Raw genomic sequence first — 20,003 nt, 5'->3', positions numbered from 1 at the left:
TCGTAGCAAATGTACTGGTTAGAAGTTGGACTCACCTGCATACCGATTACTGCATAGATGAAAAACAACATAACAATCAGCAGTGCTACATAGGGCAAAGCCTGAAACAGATCAACATCATATTTATTTTTGAATGTTAAAATACTTACTCAAAAACAGGCATGCAGACATTAATTCCATAAATAAAATACTAACAGTGGTGAGAGAGAACCAGCATCCTGGTTATCTTCGGCCATTGATCTGATCATGAAGGAATCGAAGATGGATACCCAGGTATTCAATACAGCCTCATCAAGGAAGGTAAAAACAAAGGACATAACAGATTGATACCTAACAGTATTTAAAAGAGTCCCAACAAGGAAGGCAAATACCAAGGACATTGAAGAGCATCAACATCAGGATTATGTGGTTTTATAACTGGTTTACATGTTTCATAAGATTATAATTGGATTTTAGTAGCGCAAGATTAAGATACAATTGCTTAACACAGGACCAAAAGAAAAATATCATTGACTTTACCTGGAAGGACTTTATAAAAGTCCAAAGTAACGTTCGAATGCCTTCTCCTCGACTGAGTAGTTTCACAAGCCTCATGACTCGGAAGAGTCGGAAGAAATTTATACTGATAATTCCTTGTCCGGGCTGTAAGAGAGAAGAGAAGCTTGTGAGTGGCCAGCAATGATGGACTGGTAATCATGATTGAGTAATCTACATCATTGTTAGTGTTATAAGTTACAAGGCAAAAGTCAAGCTCACAAACAGTATATGGAAGGAAGCAAGACACAAACATGGCTAAAATCACTTGACTATAATGGCATTCATACTAATTTTTCTATTAACATACATCACTTTTTTAGTGTTTTCATTAACAAAAAATGGATATTTTAAAAAACATTTAGCTTTGTACTTATTTTCTATGTACTGTTTTATCAAAACATTTTATGTTACCAACAGTGACAGAACATACAATTACCACTTATGTTTTTTATTTGGTATGGTATAAAAATGTCCTGTGAAAAAGAAGTATACAATTTAGGTTAAGTTTCTGTTTTCTTCCTATCATTTCATCTTTCTCTCCTTTTTTATTTTTCTATGTCAATTAAAAAGATGATAAAGTGACTTTCAGTAAATGTAGGAGGTTGATATTCACATCTGTAATAAACTCTAACAGTGTTAACATCTCAATGAAAATACATTATCTATATGTACATATATAAGTTACATTTCATTTCAGACAGTAGCTCCGAAACAATTCTGAAAAAAACCCCAGTATTTTAAAGAACCTCTGGCAAATTATAAATGAGACATTTCTGAAATGAATCTGGCATTAAATGGAAACAGATCTGAGAATTTTTTGCCACAGCACTAAAAGGTTACTGCGAATAATGCAAGAAAACATGCATTTGAGTATCATTCTTGTTGACGTTAATTACATTCATTTCATAGCAATAAGGTCATACTACATGTATAATTCAATTCCATCTTTTGAAAAAAAGACCAAAAACAAAACGATATGATTTATTGACAAGAATATATACAATTTCACATATTTAAGTACATGTAGCTAGAGACAAATAAATACACATATACCTACAACACAACTAAGAAGAAACAAAAAGACAACATATGATACGTGGTTAAAAAGAACACTTTTTTTCTCTCATATTCCACCATTTTGGATAGAGTTTGCCTACGTAAAAAAATTCTATCTTACAAAGGTTTTCACTTGTACTGAGTAATCTGCATTCAGGGGAGACAACTCTATAGCATTGTCTGCTTGTTTACATTGATCCTGTCAGCTGTCATCCGCATTGTCATGTCAACAAAGTCAAAATATTCAGCCAAGATTAAAAATTGGATGAGCTACTCCACTCAAACTTCTGAGAGATAACTCATGGCCCTGCACTCTTTCTATAAAGCCAAATGTCCACAAGACATCTGTAGAATTAAACAACTTGTTCCATTAGACAGCAGCTACAAATGCTATAAAATCTCAATGTTAACGACGAATGTTATTTATTTGCCCCTGTGAAAATTTGTAAGCCCAACAGTATGATAAGAGTGATGGTGAAAAAAGTAAACCTACTTGGTTGTGAACGATTGATCAATACAAAGGTTAAAAAAATTATTGACCTTCATGAACCCAACACCCTGCAGATTTATGTTATGGGCCATAAAAACACAATTTCTCAACAGTTATTAGGGCACTGAATGGAAGACAAAAGTGTATGATTAATAGTATGTTGTCAAACACTAATTTGGTTTCATCAAATGCTGAACACTATCCTCTATCGTCTTGTCCTCATCAAATATACTTTTTATATCTGATGCCACAATGTGTTTACCTTCGTCATCACAATAGAAAAACACAGCTAACACCTACAATCTGATATCACAGAAAATGGAGGGCCAACAATCTTTTTTTTTTGGTGTTTATATGAGAGAAAAATTATGTGTGTATGTCAGATAGTGATATTCCAACTTCGGGATAACAAAATGTGGTAAAAATGTCTCGAAAGAGCCTCCGGTTTCTCCACATTTGTGACCCTTCAAGTGGAAATCCCCATCTTAAACTTCCATGGATTTGAAAAAATCTTATAATCAATTTCAATTATGGGTAAAAGATATACAATGTCTATCAGTTTATCTCAGTGAAATATCTCCTGATTTTGATAGTATTTCTCACAAATGGAAAACTAGTAAAAATAGAAACTCATTGTATTTGAAACATGATTTTAAAACATTGTCCAACATTCCTGTGAGGCTTACAAGAAGAGATAAATAAATTTGTGAAAAAATAATGCATACCTGGTATTAGGCCTAATCAGATAAAGTACCAAGACTTAACATAGAACAGGTCCATTGATAAATGTCTGAAGTTACATCATGGAAAGGAAAAGATAACTCCTACTATGGACTAAAAAGCAAGGCTCGGAGTATGGGATGGGTGATTAAGCAGCACAGTTAGTCACTGTATCTTAAATAAAATGTATCAGTTTCTGGGCACAAGTGACATGACTGAGTGAACATTAGATCGTACAATTTCACTTGCCCAACACCAAGAGAAAACAGATTCTTTGTTAAAATTCAACTTCCCCAACACCAAGAACAAACAGATTTTTTGTTACATGTATTGCCACTCGAAATTTTTTCTGAAAAATGCTTTGGTTAGTAAGATATAAATTACTACTCCATCTGAAAGTATTGATGAAATAGCGTCCTCAATAAGAGGGCCACGGCCCTCAACAGTCCTCTGACAAGCAATGAATTATGGACAAACCACAGAATTTGCAGATGGTGGTCTGACAAATGTGATGAATTAAAATTTTTAACATTCCTTAAAAGTACCAGAAACTCATGAATGGTTAAGTTCTTTTATAAAATACCACTATGGCTGAAGTTTTGATCAGGCTGAAAAATAACAACACATCATCTCTTTCTTTTCCTTAACAAATCAAACTCTAAGTATTGTGAATGAAACCTGAGAAGTGGTTCAGAATTATAAGATGAAATATGTTGGATTTTGGACCAAAGTGAAAAGATCAGATTTGGTCAATTAAATCTCTTGATCTCTTTATGCACTTTTGTTCAGAAGTTTTGTTTAACTTCCCCTTTTGGACCCCTGCCCTTAAGTCCCTTGGGGTCATATCAACTTTATGAATCTAAGAATTATTTGCCTACCTCTACTTATGTTTCAGACAAAAGTAGAATGAAATTCATTTAAGCACTACAGAAGAGCAGCGTTTGGAGCAAAATATTGACTAACTTCCCCATTTGGAGCCCTGTCCCCAAGTTTCTAGCAGTTGAATCAATTTTCTGAATTTAAGAAATGATTCCCTATCCATAATGATATTTCAAACCATATTTGGTTTAAATCCATTAAAGCATTAAGGAACAGTAGCATTTTGAAGCAAAATGATTGTTTAACATTCCCATTTGGGGCCCCATCCCTAGGTCCCTTGGTGTCAAGTAACCTTTCTGAATACAAGAAATGATAACACACCTACAACAATCTTTCAGATCAAATTTGGTTGAAATCTACCCCGGCAGGAAGAAGGAGTAGTGTTTTGAAATATCACAGAACTTTCATAATGTACATAGTATACAATTTATCAGCCTGATATATAACTCAAAGTAACGGTCAATCATCATGCTTTATTAATCCCGAGTGGTCATATTTAACTCAACAATCAACAGAAACACTAGTGTTAGAAACTAATAAGTTATATCAACTAAAGAGACAGTTTACCAATATACCATACGGGAAAAATTCAAACCATACCGTGTTTACAGTTTCTACAATCTGTAAAATGAGATGTAGTATGTGGTCATGTGGCATCATGCAACATCCGGACAATATGCATCAATATTTTGGCAGTGGTGAAAACATGCCTGAATTTTCACAAGCCATACACGCAGCGACAGGTTTTATACAACAATTGTAAAACTCATGCAAACAACCCATAGTGTGTCGTTTTCAGAATAATCAATGCAGTGTTTCGTTCAAGTTTTCATTGAAGACAATTAATTAGTAGAAAAGTGCAAACTTCTTGTGAGGTGCTAATCACAAAATAAAGAATTCTGTAAAAAAGAATAATCACATTCTGTTTGTGTTACTTTGGTTAATCACATTTGGCCTTGGAGAAAACATAGTGATGCACTAATAATAGTGAAACCTTCATTAATTTTCCTTTCATGAAGTGTGTTCTGATAAAAATATATGTATGAGGATCGACAGATAGTGTGAAAGACAAAGAAGTACCATCAATAGTATTACAATACGAGATCCCACAGGAAAGGTGTAGTAAAGACCAGAGGAGTGCCACAGAGCTGACTTAGAAGAATGACACGAGATGGAGCTATCCATTATACAGGTACATGCAGAGAAAAAACTAACAAGTTGCTTCCTTACACTTCAGGTTTTGTGTAGGTAGAACTGTCGAGGCCTACTTGAACGAAACACAGAGGAGATCTGATTGGGTTTAGGGGTCTAGGAACTAATGACATGGTTTCTGCAACAACAGTAAGACACCATGCTTTAGGATACTAAAAGCATGCTCGACTTGTAAGCTGGCCAACAGACGGAGCCTAAGGGCATTTACATGTGTCTGTCTGTCCGCCTCTCAGTTATAGATAGCATGCTGATCGACCACAAGTTTACAAATTTGTGCTGGAAGAGTAGAGACTATAGACCAAAGTGTGACTATAAAGTAATCCACAAACCTTTGCTCTCTATTAGTAAGATGTTGAAAAATGAAGTGTAAACTGAATGTTAGTGATGTGACAAAAGGTGATAACACCTATCCAGGCATAATCAAATTTATCAAAAAAAAACTAGCTATAATTGAAAAAAGACTATCTAGCGATGACAATGTGTAACATGACATGTTGACATGGTGACTTCATTCGCCTGCTCTAAAGACACTCAATAAAAACTGGTGAACAATACAAAGTGGTATAAAAGCCTTACAAAGTCTCCATTATTCCACTGGCCGCAAATCAACATCATGCAGTGTTATTTGACTTAGGTATTGTTTTGTAAGGTAACCATATCCTATATCTCTAGTAATACAAGACTTAACCTTAAATTATTCAACATCAGTGGTAAAAGTCTAATAAATGCAGTTTTCAGCCAGCTGTATAAACAAAATAAAGTACAAGTCTGTGTAATATGGAATCAATAAAAACAATTATCAAAGATTGTCATGAATTGAGATGCATCAGGAATTATCATTACTATATTTCATGATTGCTACACTTAAAACTAGTGTTATAGGATATTGAAATAAAAATACTTGTTATTTAAGAACTAGTCAATCCTAAAAAAGCAATCTACCACTGCCCAGTAACATGAACACACAGACTCAGTGACCTATTCTGAACCAACCACCTACAAACAACACACCTTACCCAACTAAATCTTGTTACTCACACAATTGTACTCAAAAGTGAAAGTAGAAACAAAGTAATGGAAAATGTACTTACATTGACTTCTGTGTAGATGATATCTATAAAACTTCCTAAAACAATGATGAAATCAAACACGTTCCACGCATCTCCAAAATAGTTCTGAAAAAGGAAATACAAAATGTCAATAAGACAGCTTAGGCTTTGTCGCTTGTCTTGATACAAGAGATCTCTGAGAGAAAATGTTTAATCTTCATATTTTTTTTTTTCAAAGCAGGATCTTCGTTTTCCTTTCTTTTCATTCCTCTTAAATGTTCTGAAGTATATGAAATTGAAGAAGATGGTGGTCTGCCTGAAATTCTATTTTTCTGAACTATCCCCAACATCTGTAAAAGACAACTAGGATCAAAGGGAACCTACATATGAAATTTGAAAATGATCCATACTCTTCTTCTTAAGAGATAGCAATAACACAATTCTATTATCAAAATCCAGTCCCCAAATCAAAACAGCAATCTGCACATAAAATTTGTGAACAATCCATCCAGTACTTCTCAAGAAACAGAGATATCAAGAAGTATTTATGAGCAGACGATGAACTAACGGATGATGGACTACTGAGGCAGGGTAATTTTAGGTGTGCAGCCACTGTATGGTGGGCTAATCATAAAGTTGAACTTACAATGATAATGAACTCAATTCTGGAGTGGTGGTATGCTACTTGCCAGTGTCACCTTCATTAGAAATGGCACATCACATTGTTATATATAAATCAGGAAAAATACCAGTGCCACCAAACAGAAGAAAGATTTTAAAGCTGGACTCTAATGGGCACTGACCCCATCCCTCCTCGCCATAGGATCAGTCACCTGGTAAATTTGGTTTAAATATTTTTGACCCAGATGAGTTTATAAAGATGTAAATGCAATGATGGGACATGGAACAAGGCTGATACTTACTTTATACCTAAAGGTCATGATCTTGAGGATGAACTCACGACAATGATACTTACTTTAAACCTAAAGGCCATGAGTTTGAGGATGAACTCCACTGTGAAGACTCCAGTGAAGATCATGTTTAGATAGTCCAGCGCCTTGGAGTAGGAGTCTGGCTGGTCGTAATGCTGAAACAGAATAATACAATATGAGTTAAAAACAACACATTCCTACTGATAAAACTTCTGTATACCACAGTAAAATGTCACACCTTGAACAAATTTTATGTTAAAAAGTTACCTAAATGGTTAATTTAATGTATTGAAAACGATTAATTATGAGGAAATAGATTTAGAACATTCATTTCTAAACCAATCTATGCTTACCCTCATGGCTAAGATGACAGTATTGAACATGATGAGTATAAATATGGCATACTCAAATGCTTGAGAAGTGACAAACCACCATATTTTGTATTGCCACCGAGCCTTTGGTATATAGCGCCGTATAGGTTTGGCTTTTAGTGCAAATTCTATACACTTACGCTGGAAATAAATAAAAACATTTTATCTTTTAACTTAGGTTTGGCTTTCAGTACAAATTCTATATAATTACGCTGGAAATCAAAAAAATAAAAACAAAAAAAGAAGTTATCTTCTTGTTAAAACATCATCATTATTTTCTGTTTTTCCTAAAATGCATTTTTCCGTTGAATTTACAAAGTGCTGATTTGACAATTTATCTGAAATATAATGAGTTATCTCCCTTCTGTACTATCTTTACCAATGATGTTACACTATATAGCTTGGTATACAGTCATTATTAATTTACATACTCATATATATTTTAAAAGCAAAATAACTTTGAATAATTGTTAAATCTGAAATCCTGACTTACCTGGTTTTTATCTAATTCACAATTTTTATACTCTTGCTCCCCCTCATTCTGAAATGTGACGATGACAAAACCTACAAAGATGTTGACCATGAAAAATGCAATAACAATGATAAATATGAAAAAGAAAATAGCGACTCCTGGCTGCTTGTTGTATTTTGGACCCAGGCCTTCTTCATTGGAGTCGATAGCTATATACAGCAAGCTGGAAAAAAAGAAAAGATGTTTTAGTGAAAGGTCAACAACATCTTAAAGCATCACATACAGTATTTTAGTCTTTTGCAAAATACTTGTGAGCATTTCTTTCAATAATTGTGAAAATGTAATTTAAACTGATATTTAGTTGATGAATTCTGATTGAAGATTGATCTCCCTTACCCATGACATTAATGTCAAGTTATTGGCAAGACATTTCTTTTTTCAATATGTATCAACATTCAAAATTTCACAATATTTGCTACCATTTATTAATAAACAAAAGATCACAAAATTACATCGATTTGAAAGAAGGAAAAAAAAAAATGAAAATTACTTTGGCCATCCTTCAAATGTCGCCACCGTGAACAATGTCAGCATGGCGCTGGTCACATCATCAAAGTTCAGATCGTTGTTGCCCCATTCTCGTTCCTTTTTATCTGGGTTGTTTATATCTCCATCTGGGTAGTCTACGTACCAGCCCCTTTAAACCAATCAAAATCACAGTTACCATATTTTGTTAAAACATAAGAAATCTAATAAGAATAGTTTGCTACAGAAATAGATAATTTTATCTCTGCTTTTTATGTTTCTAGATTATTTGGGTTTTTTTCTTCAGAATACAATTGACTGTTACCATACTTACTTGCATTCCCCTTCTGTCAGTTTGGAGTTGTCTGTACAATGGTGGAATTTGCCCTGAAGCATAAATGTAAAAAATGATGCAGTTTTTCAACGACATTTTATCATATTTTCAAAACCATCACAGATTTGAGAAAGTATTACTTTATAATTGGATAATATCATACATAAATGTTTAATCTTTATATTATCATCTTTTTAATTAAAATCAGCATTTCTTTTTCAAACAAGATATTCTGACATTAGATGGGATGCTGCTCTTTGTGAACTGTAAGATATAGGGTGAATGTATTAACTGAAGGACAAGTACTTGATGAACTGTACATAAGACATGAATGTCTATAAGACATGAATGACCCCTGCTCCTATGCAAAATATGCAAACCAGAATTTGGTGTATCCTTCCTTTTCAATGGTGGCTCGCATGTACAGGAATTGAGTCACTTATATAAGGGAGACAGTCAACTCTACAATTTTTTGAGTCAACTATTGAAATAATGACTCATATTTACAAGGATGCTCGTCACCTCTACAATGGTGACTCACTTGTACAAGGGTAGGAGTCAATTCTACAATAATAATTTGCCTGCATAAGCATGCTTGACACCTCTACAATGGTGACTCACTTGTACAAGGGTATGAGTCACCTCTACAACAATGGGAGTCTTTTCTATTAAGTTAGTAGGTTTAAAGTACTGATGTATGGTTGGCTTACCTTGAACAACTGGACACCAATGACAGCAAACATGAAGTTGAGGAGGAAAGTCACCAACATGATGTTGTAAATGGTTTTTACAGCCACAATTACACACTGCACCACATGCTGTAGAGACAAGAAATTATACATTTTTCATACATTTTACACAAAAAGTTCCTGAGGTGAATATATACAAAAATTTAGACATTCTGTATTATGAAAACAATCTGCATTTGTCCATTCAATGAACAAGGAAAATGAAAGCCTACTTTGACTAAAATTGAAGTAATATATACCTATGAAATGTATTTGCTTTTTTTTTCTAAGAAGGAGTTTCATTACTATCTTTATCAGGATATTTACAATCTTGTACTATTTTGTATCTATTTCTTGTTCTAACTTACCTTGAGACCCTTCGCCCTGTTGATGGCCCTGAGTGGACGAAGTACCCTCAATACCCTGAGAATCTTCACCACCGAGATTGCCTGGTTGCTGCAAAGACACACCCAATGCATATACTATGACTATAACTATGATGGTTCATGTTATTTTGAAATGTCACAGTAATGAGAAATAATACATCTTTGAATTTAGACACATTCGTTCATTAATAGCTCACTACAAACCTGCACATTTTCAAAAAGAAAATCAGAAAATTAAAATGTGATCTACTAAATATTGGTACACTTGTTAATTTCTCAAAAATAAATATCCATTAGAGTGCCACTTTTACTTTTAACAGATGTATACCACATGGGAGAAAAAAAATCTAATTTTACTGATGTGTATTAGAAATGAAATTGATCTGAATACCAAGAACAATTTATATAGAACTGGAATAAACACCAGCAGAAAAGTAATTACATATGATATATATTCAGCAATGTCATGCTATATGAGTATAGTGTCGATATGTATATATGAGAGGAGGGTTGTAAGCCTGTGTACTGATGTCAACAGCCAAATGTGGTCAGAAGCATTCCTGTTTTAAGAGATAATGTAAGACTGGAGGGAGGTGATGAAATAATGAGTCGTATAATGAAATAGATGATTAAGAGCCGCATCAAGAGAGTAAAACTTTGATCCATACCACAGGTAAAACACCTGTAAAATGGCAACAGAATCTTATTAAATATGTCGTCAAATAATGCTGTTTAACAGGTCTGCGATGTTCATCTTCATTTTGTAAAGGAAAGCAGCATGATAAAACTCCCAGTGAATGGCGATCAACTGATGCATCATATCTGGCATGTCGTGATACTTTATGAATGTATATTCTACAAGCTGTTTAATTCTATAATAGGCCTAGTGTTCAGTATCAGTCTTCATTACCAGTACAAAATTATATGAGTAAATTATAAGTTACTGTTTCAAATCCATCTGCATATTTGCCACAAAATTAATTAAGAATTACATTTTCCTGTTCTGAGCTCAAACAATAATGTAAGATATCTGGTTATACAGTATACAAATAAAGATGTGCGTAAAACTATAAGTACATGTACTGTGTTTTTTTTTTATATTCACAAAGGTCTTTTATTGTCTATCACAAATGGGCATGGTAGTGGGTACATGGCTGAGGAAGTTACAGAGTTCAGGGTAGTTTACAAGTGTACATTATGTAAGGGTAGATCCTCGATATAGCACCCGTCAGAAGGAGATGACACTGGCACAAATACAGTACACGATTCTGGTATCCTTTTGGAGAATTCATACATAAAAAATGAGTTGGTAGGTATTGTTCTGTAATAGAGACAGCAGTAATATTTTACTAATGATATATTACTCCCAATCTTTGAACAGACACCACAGTATGCTTGGTTTCACATCAAACTAAAGATCATTAAAAAAAATCTGCACTTTCACATATAGATATATCAATTGGATTGAAGTTTAGGCAACTTCTCATAATTTTCACTTTCAAGTTCCTGTGGTAATAATGCCACTGTTCCTGATTTCAAGCGTCATTATTACGTATCCTGATTTTCTGCATGGGGTGATTAGGGGTACTCCAGATATGGATATACCTAGGGATGGTGTTGGAATGTATATACAATTTATAGTATATATATATACATTGTGTATGGGTAGGAGTTTTATTGTTATCATTTGTAAGCACCATGAAATAATAGTGGGAGGGACTGATAAGAGGAAAGGGGTTTCACAATATATATATATCTGTGTCCCACATAGTTATCTGCGGAATGATAACTTTTAACAGAGACTATAAGATTCTCACAAGTATTCTTTATCACAAAGGCCTTCCAACTCAATCCTAAAATGTCTTTCTTTAACACTGTTCTGTGTCGTATGAAGAGCATTTGAAACCAGACAGAAGGACATTTGACATACCATATCATTTACCTTTATGATAGTCTTCTACATGATGTAAAATTTGAGGAAGCTTCAACTTGTTGATATAAAAGTATCTTACAATCACATGACTTGCTTTAAGGTTACAGACAAACTGGCAAGTTAAAAGCTATTTCAGCAATGCAGTTTTAAAACTTACAAGAAGTAGACAGATAATTGTCAATGTGGTGTTTATCTACTTTCATTACCATCCACTCTTTATTTTTTGAAGTGTATTGTGATTCAAGCTACAACTCTGCTACTTACTCCAGCATGAAGGATACTAGTGACACTGCTACAACAATCAGATCAAGGATGTTGAAGAAACTTCTGCAGAAGGAGCCTGAATGCAGGATCAGGCCATATGTTATGATCTGTAAGAAAGATATACCAATACACATTACACAAAGACACCAGGGTCCTAAGTATGCTATAGAACACGTAAGAATGCTCTAACAAATTTGTGTAAAGTCTATCTTGTATTGTTTAATGATAAAATCAAAGATAAAATTTTAGTAGATGCTTTTAATCTGCAATGAAGATTATATTAACTTCAAAAATCTGCTTGGCTTAATTAGAACAGAACAGCATGTGTAAATGTTTAAGTGTAAAGAATATGTGATAGCTCACCTTAATGAAGATTTCAACAGTGAAGACTGAGGTGAAGAAGTAGTCAAAATAATTTAAAATCTGAAACAATGAAATGATCAACCATCAAAATAAGCTGTCACGAAATCTGAAACAATGAAATTACCAATCATCAAAATAAGCTGTCACGAAATCTGAAACAGTGAAATTACCAACCATCAAAATAAACTGTCACGAAATCTGAAACAGTGAAATTACCAACCATCAAAATAAGCTGTCACGAAATCTGAAACAGTGAAATTACCAACCATCAAAATAAGCTGTCACGAAATCTGAAACAGTGAAATTACCAACCATCAAAATAAGCTGTCACTGTCACGACGAAATCTGAAACAGTGAAATATCAAAATAAGCTGTCACGAAATCTGAAACAGTGAAATTACCAACCATCAAAATAAGCTGTCACGAAATCTGAAACAGTGAAATTACCAACCATCAAAATAAACTACATACATCATCACGATGTGAACTTGCACTGCAGTGTGAGAACTGAAATATTGCTGTGAAACATTAGTGTGAGAAAGAAAACTGATGAAAACATATTGCTCAAACCAGACTAAGAAGGGAAATGTTACATTGGTTGGTTCTTGGCTAATTCCAAATTTAAAACAGTTTTAGCCTTAAACAATTTTAGACTGAAAGTGTTCTATGATATTTGGGGCCTGACCTATATATATCACAGATAATCACTAATTATATATCTTTAGATTACACTGGGACATTGACTTACCTCGTTACGCTCAGACATAGTGTGGAGTGGGTCCTCTGCCGCCAACATAGCACTGCTAATAAGGATACAGGCCAATACCACATTACTGAAGTAGGAGTGATTGACAATCGTATGACAGATCACACGGAACCTGTTGGGACAAACATAAATACATCAACACTTGTCAACAAAAACATAAAGTTATAAAGAGTTCATGGTGTCCTACAGGTTTATAAACATGGAATCTTCAGATCAAACATAAAATGATAATGAGGTCACTGTGTCCTACAGGATTATAAACATAGAATCTTCAGATCAAACATAAAATGATAAAGAGGTCACTGTGTCCTACAGGTTTATAAACATAGAATCTTCAGATCAAACATAAAATGATAAAGAGGTCATGGTGTCCTACAGGTTTATAAACATAGAATCTTCAGATCAAACATAAAATGATAAAGAGGTCATGGTGTCCTACAGGTTTATAAACATAGAATCTTCAGATCAAACATAAAGTTATAAAGAGGTCATGGTGTCCTACACATAAACATGGAATCTTCAGATCAAACATAAAATGATAAAGAGGTCATGGTGTCCTACAGGTTTATAAACATGGAATCTTCAGATCAAACATAAAATGATAAAGAGGTCACTGTGTCCTACAAGTTCATAAACATGGAATATTCAGATCAAACATAAAATGATAAAGAGGTCACTGTGTCCTACAGGTTTATAAACATGGAATTTTCAGATCAAACATAAAATGATAAAGAGTTCATGGTGTCCTACAGGTTTATAAACATGGAATCGTCTGATCAAACATAAAATGATAAAGAGGTCACTGTGTCCTACAGGTTTATAAACATGGAATTTTCAGATCAAACATAAAATGATAAAGAGGTCATGGTGTCCTACAGGTTTATAAACATGGAATCTTCAGATCAAACATAAAATGATAAAGAGGTCACTGTGTCCTACAGGTTTATAAACATGGAATTTTCAGATCAAACATAAAATGATAAAGAGTTCATGGTGTCCTACAGGTTTATAAACATGGAATCGTCTGATCAAACATAAAATGATAAAGAGGTCACTGTGTCCTACAGGTTTATAAACATGGAATCTTCAGATCAAACATAAAATGATAAAGAGGTCACTGTGTCCTACAGGTTTATAAACATGGAATTTTCAGATCAAACATAAAATGATAAAGAGGTCATGGTGTCCTACAGGTTTATAAACATGGAATCGTCTGATCAAACATAAAATGATAAAGAGGTCACTGTGTCCTACAGGTTTATAAACATGGAATCTTCAGATCAAACATAAAATGATAAAGAGGTCACTGTGTCCTACAGGTTTATAAACATGGAATTTTCAGATCAAACATAAAATGATAAAGAGGTCATGGTGTCCTACAGGTTTATAAACATAGAATCTTCAGATCAAACATAAAGTTATAAAGAGGTCATGGTGTCCTACACATAAACATGGAATCTTCAGATCAAACATAAAATGATAAAGAGGTCATGGTGTCCTACAGGTTTATAAACATGGAATCGTCTGATCAAACATAAAATGATAAAGAGGTCACTGTGTCCTACAGGTTTATAAACATGGAATCGTCTGATCAAACATTAAATGATAAAGAGGTCATGGTGTCCTACAGGTTTATAAACATGGAATCGTCTGATCAAACATAAAATGATAAAGAGGTCACTGTGTCCTACAGGTTTATAAACATGGAATCTTCAGATCAAACATAAAATGATAAAGAGGTCACTGTGTCCTACAGGTTTATAAACATGGAATTTTCAGATCAAACATAAAATGATAAAGAGGTCACTGTGTCCTACAGGTTTATAAACATGGAACCTGTAAGTGACATCATTTAATTGTTATGCCATGTTATAACAAGATTACAGTTAGTGTTGCATGCAACACTCGTCTCCTGAGGATAATTAAATTTTCTACGTAACAAAGACCTTGGTAGCAATGAACAGATGTTCAATTTTAACAATTGAAAATTTGCTGCCACCGTCTTTGATGCGAGGATGCAGGGCCCTAAAGATGATGATGTCTATTGTAGTAAGTGACCTTGACAGCCTTCAAGTTGACCTTTTGACCCCTTACTCAATCCCACCCTATATATTTACTTATAATATTAGATTGCATCAAGTTTCAATACAATCTTTTTTCAGTAACAGTGACCTTTGCAGTTGACCTTTTGACCTGAAACTCAATCCCACTCTATATTACTTCATACATCAATCCTTTCTGAAGTAATCTTCTGGAAACTCAAATTTGATAAAAAATACCTATTTTTAGAAATAGTGACATTCAAAGTTGATCATTCAACCCCAAACTAAATTCCACTCTGTATTACCTCATAAGCTAACATTGTAAAAAGCTTCAATCAACTCAATCAATCCTTCTTGAAGTTATCATCTAGAAACCAAAATTTGATGAAAAATATCTATTTTTAGCAACAAAGACATGTAAAGCTGACCTTTCCACCCCAAACTCACTCCGTATTAACTCATAACCTAAAAGTAAATAAATTTTCATTCAAATTCATCTATCTTTTCTCAATCTAAAAGTAAATAAATTTTCATTCAAATTTATCTATCTTTTCTCAAGTCATCATCTGGAAACCAACATCCTGACAGACAGACAGACAGACTGACAAATAGACAGATGGAGACAAACACTATAGTCCCCTCTGGTTTCACTGGCAGGGGACTAATAAGTCAAAAAGTTGATAAGCAACAATGTTGCAAGTATATATGCACTAATTATCACAGCAATCCTGTGCTAACTATCAATATACACTTATATCATTTCTGGAGTAATCAGATGACAAACTGATATGTTCACTTCAGTACAAAAAAATCAAATCTATATTTAAATAAACATCTTGAAAATGATTCCGTTCAATATAAAGTGTATGTACTTGTTAGTATGATGGAATATAAACAAGGATCTCGTCTTTGGTATGGACTTCTTCTTGTCAGGGATGTGCAGCTCAGAGATGCGGCGAGGTCTAGCTGAAGCTGTCTGTGCCGATTCCTTATCTTCATCCATCTCATCGTCCTCTTCAGTCACCTCACCATCATTCTCTTCCTCATCCTCTTCTGTAAATGGACACAACACATCTACAGTGACAAAAGCAGGGGACATGCTGCAAGATACTGCTGGATAATCACAAAGCGAATTGGAATCAGTAGGGCATACAGCACAACATACATTGTAAGATTGCTTAGGCAGTAGACGTGGGACCACAGTGTACACAAATCAACCTAGTTGTATAACTGACAATGGACAGCAAGGTATAAAAACATCACCTTATTTAAGTATAACCTGATATAAATTAACACCATGTACCTAATATAACCATACATGGAAGTACAAGGCAGAATTTTGATAGATTTCATCAGTACTGAAAAGAGGTATTGAGTAAGTAACATACAGAATTTAGGAAATGTAGAAGACAATTTGCCCATGATATTCCCTGGACAGAATGACATCTGAACATAAAAGTATCATATTTTTTTGAGAGTTGGGCATGATATAAAAACTAGGAATACGAAAATCCAGTCCCATAATGTAACTGCATATAAAATTTGGCAATTGTAAATAATACACGCCTTCAGAAAAACTCTATATAAGATGTTGCAGGCTAAGGGCCTCAGCTATGTCTTCTATGTAATTGAGAGACACTATTTTGACAACCTTTCTGTATTCAATGATCCAAAGAAGTACTAACAACGAAAAAATACCAATTGTTATTGTCAGGACAGAAAGAACATGTCCCTAAGACTAAGTGGATCCTGTTACTGTACAAAGCCTCTTGTCCCTTCCTTAATTCATATCATGTTATCACCAGACATGGTGTATCTACTAAGCTTCTCAACACCCTACTTTAACTTCTCCCTAAGTTAAAGTCCACAAACTTCTCACAAAAGTGATATTGAAGTTACAGTGCCCTATACTGAGTAATAATGGCCCAACTACACATTAAGCCCTGATATATAAAAAAAGATTTTGGTATCCTTTGCCCACCGTCTATAGGAATCTGCTTGGAGTCTCTGTATTCTCCCTGTTCGTCACCCTCCTTCTTGTCGAGGTCTATCCGGACATGGTGTTCTGCTGTAGGACTGTCTTCCTTTCTGTCAACACAAAACAAAAACAGTCTAATCTGTATTTGTGTGCTCATTAATCTGTATTCTGTTAATTAGCAAAACTAATTTTCTTTTACCTGTTTCATGTTTGAACTTAATTAACTGCCTGTGATAATTCTTGTCAACTAATCTGGAAAGTTTTATGCACTTGGTTTTTTTTTAGAAGTAATTATTCTAGAAGCTAAAGAATTTCTGCAGTAAAGATCCTCCAGGGAAATCATCCCATCACTTTTTTGTGTTAACATTTGTCACTCTTATAGCAATATTTATGTGATATCAAATTTCTAGCTAAAGTTGAGAATGAAAATTTACTGTTTACACAACTGAATGAAGGCATTTAAAGATTTTACCTTGCAGAGCGACTGGACCTGTTGCTAGGATTGCGAGACAATTTCTGGGGGAAGCCATCTTCTTCTGTATCTCCAGCACCATCTTCATTCATCCCGACTCCCTCATCCTCCTCAGTCTGCTGTCAACAAACAGCCACACAGGTCTTCAGACTAATACACATTTCCATACATCAGCAGCACATTAATAACCAACAAAAATAATCTCTTTAAAATTGACAATTATTTTCACATTCAAACAGTAACTCATCACCCATAAACAGTAAACTTCACATAATGTTTCCACAGAATTCCCGGATGATTTATTTCAGCAACTTCAATTTATGAATAGCATACCTTTTCTTTCTCTCCACCCTCTGGTGTCCTACTCTTTGACCTAATAGAGCGTAATCGCTGTTTCTCTTCTTCCATTTCAGCCTCGATTTCAGTCAAGCTTTGGGCATCGGCTAAGTTATCCACAGCGATAGCCAAGAAGACATTCAATAAGATATCTGGCTAAGTTAAGGACACAACACGACAATGGTATCCACTCCAAGCCAACTTGACAAGGGAGACAACACAATATATATATATGGATATAAGATAAATCCTTATACACCATTTAAATCTTAAAACGAAAAAAAAAAATTCTTTCTGTTTGCGTTTCCATCCTGCTACAGATGTAAATAAAACATCTCATGAAAATCAGTTTAAGGGAAGTATGTTACAAGGTTTTAACACATATTTCTATAGAAGTATTAAATATCAGGAAAGGATACAGTTACCACAGATGAATAAGAACACAAAGTACAGGCACACAATCACACCAAATTGATTGACACCACCATAGGATCGAATCCCGTCATACATCACCACGTTCCAGTCCTCACCCGTCAGAATCTGACCAATTAAAATGTACAAATGTAAGAATATATAATGTCAATAGATTAAAATACATTTACCAGATCTACAAATCTATAAGATAAATTACATGTACTCTTCACTTCATTCAGAAAGGAAAAACAGTTCCCAAATTGGGCCTTTACAAAAATGGTACAAAAACATGTGTTCTAATATCACCAAGTAATGTTTGATAGGTGAGGAAATGGTTGAATGGATTGCCAAATTACAGGGAAAATCAGTATTTTACATGATTTGAGCTAACATCATATGATCAAATTGAAAGTTTTATTTCAGGAAAACACTGCAAGGGCTTATCTACAGTATATACAAAATTGAGTCCTATTCACCTAAAACCAAAAATCCTACAAAATAGGGACTTCAAAGAATTTACTTGAGGGCCTAGACCCCTTGACTCACTACTTAAACATATTTTCTTTCTTGTTCCCTAAGAATGCTTCTGATGAACTGTAGTAATTATAGTGTAAAAAACCGCTGGAGAGCAGATGATGAGCAATGCAACACCATGCTCTAAGCTTATCTTGCCCTCTGGGCCTGGAGAGCTAATTAAAACTCTTGAAAATACAAATTAGCATTTATATAGGTATGAAGTATCTGATGCTAGCTGATTCTACATTATGTACATCTAGCTGTATGTAACTGCCATCAGTCTATCAATAATGGTTATTTCTGTGGTGGAAATCATACCTGGAATACAGTGAGTAGGGACTGCCAAAATGTGTCAAAGTTGCTGCGAGGTTTCTCCTCATCAAAGTTGAATCTCCCACCGAACAGCTGCATCCCAAGTAAGGCAAATATGACAATGAAGAGGAAGAGCAGTAACAACAAACTGGCAATAGACCTCATACTGTTCAACAGGGAAGCCACAAGGTTACGTAGCGACGACCAGTATCTGTGGAAGAAAAAGGTATTTTTAAGGATCCTTGGCAAATACGAGAAAATGTTATCGTCATTCATGAATGTCCTCCTCCTCCTCCTTCTATGTAAACAGGAATTATTTAACACTTTTAAATTGGTCAGATTTAAACTTCAACGGTATTTTGTTTGGCCATTAAGACAATAATTTAATACAACATTTTTACAAATCATTATTATGTATTATAAAACATTTACAACAAGAGCATACTATGACTGAGTGGATGTGTGATAAGACACCTATTTAAAACAGATAAAAGAACATCACATAGATACCTACCTGGTTGCCTTGAACACACGGAGAAGTCTGGCACACCTCAGCACACTGACGCCCAGTGGTGGCATGACATCAGTGACCATGAGGATCACCTCCACTATACTACACACCACCACAAAACAGTCAAAGCGGTTAAACAAAGACACAAAGTACCCCTGGAAGCCTAGACTGTACATCTTTAACAACATCTCAAAGAAAAACAAAACCACAAAAAACAAATTGGCCACAACTGAAAAAAGAAAGAAAAGTCTGTTAGAGTTTAATCAACAAACTTACACATTTGTAAATATAACAATGCTTATTGAGAATATAAGAAACAATCTTTCAATTCTAAGAACATTTGGTGACCTTTTACAATCCTGTCTAACAGTTTATCAGTAATTATTTGAAATCAATGATCAGTAA

At 34.3% G+C, this 20,003-nt stretch overlaps 1 protein-coding gene across 1 annotated transcript in view; it reads right to left on the bottom strand.

The window, feature by feature from the left end:
- LOC132558635 (muscle calcium channel subunit alpha-1-like) overlaps positions 1–20,003 on the bottom strand; it is a 103,302-nt gene that overhangs the window by 21,944 nt on the left and 61,355 nt on the right. The window contains exons 11-30 of the mRNA XM_060223234.1: positions 19,602–19,827; positions 19,094–19,298; positions 18,265–18,385; positions 17,843–17,997; positions 17,510–17,625; positions 17,041–17,147; positions 15,932–16,112; positions 13,000–13,129; positions 12,252–12,311; positions 11,889–11,995; positions 9,674–9,761; positions 9,288–9,395; positions 8,578–8,630; positions 8,269–8,415; positions 7,740–7,941; positions 7,229–7,387; positions 6,920–7,030; positions 5,986–6,069; positions 520–642; positions 36–101 (exon numbers count right to left, since the gene is read on the bottom strand). Coding sequence (XP_060079217.1) covers positions 36–101; positions 520–642; positions 5,986–6,069; positions 6,920–7,030; positions 7,229–7,387; positions 7,740–7,941; positions 8,269–8,415; positions 8,578–8,630; positions 9,288–9,395; positions 9,674–9,761; positions 11,889–11,995; positions 12,252–12,311; positions 13,000–13,129; positions 15,932–16,112; positions 17,041–17,147; positions 17,510–17,625; positions 17,843–17,997; positions 18,265–18,385; positions 19,094–19,298; positions 19,602–19,827 — 2,549 coding nt within the window. The remainder of the gene's footprint in view (positions 1–35; positions 102–519; positions 643–5,985; positions 6,070–6,919; positions 7,031–7,228; positions 7,388–7,739; positions 7,942–8,268; positions 8,416–8,577; positions 8,631–9,287; positions 9,396–9,673; positions 9,762–11,888; positions 11,996–12,251; positions 12,312–12,999; positions 13,130–15,931; positions 16,113–17,040; positions 17,148–17,509; positions 17,626–17,842; positions 17,998–18,264; positions 18,386–19,093; positions 19,299–19,601; positions 19,828–20,003) is intronic.

The sequence above is a fragment of the Ylistrum balloti genome, unplaced genomic scaffold (genome assembly GCF_031769215.1).
Source record: "Ylistrum balloti isolate Yb309-2 unplaced genomic scaffold, AGI_CSIRO_Ybal_v1 Utg370800, whole genome shotgun sequence".
NCBI classification, from domain to species: domain Eukaryota; kingdom Metazoa; phylum Mollusca; class Bivalvia; order Pectinida; family Pectinidae; genus Ylistrum; species Ylistrum balloti.
This window is presented reverse-complemented; position numbering and strand designations above follow the sequence as displayed.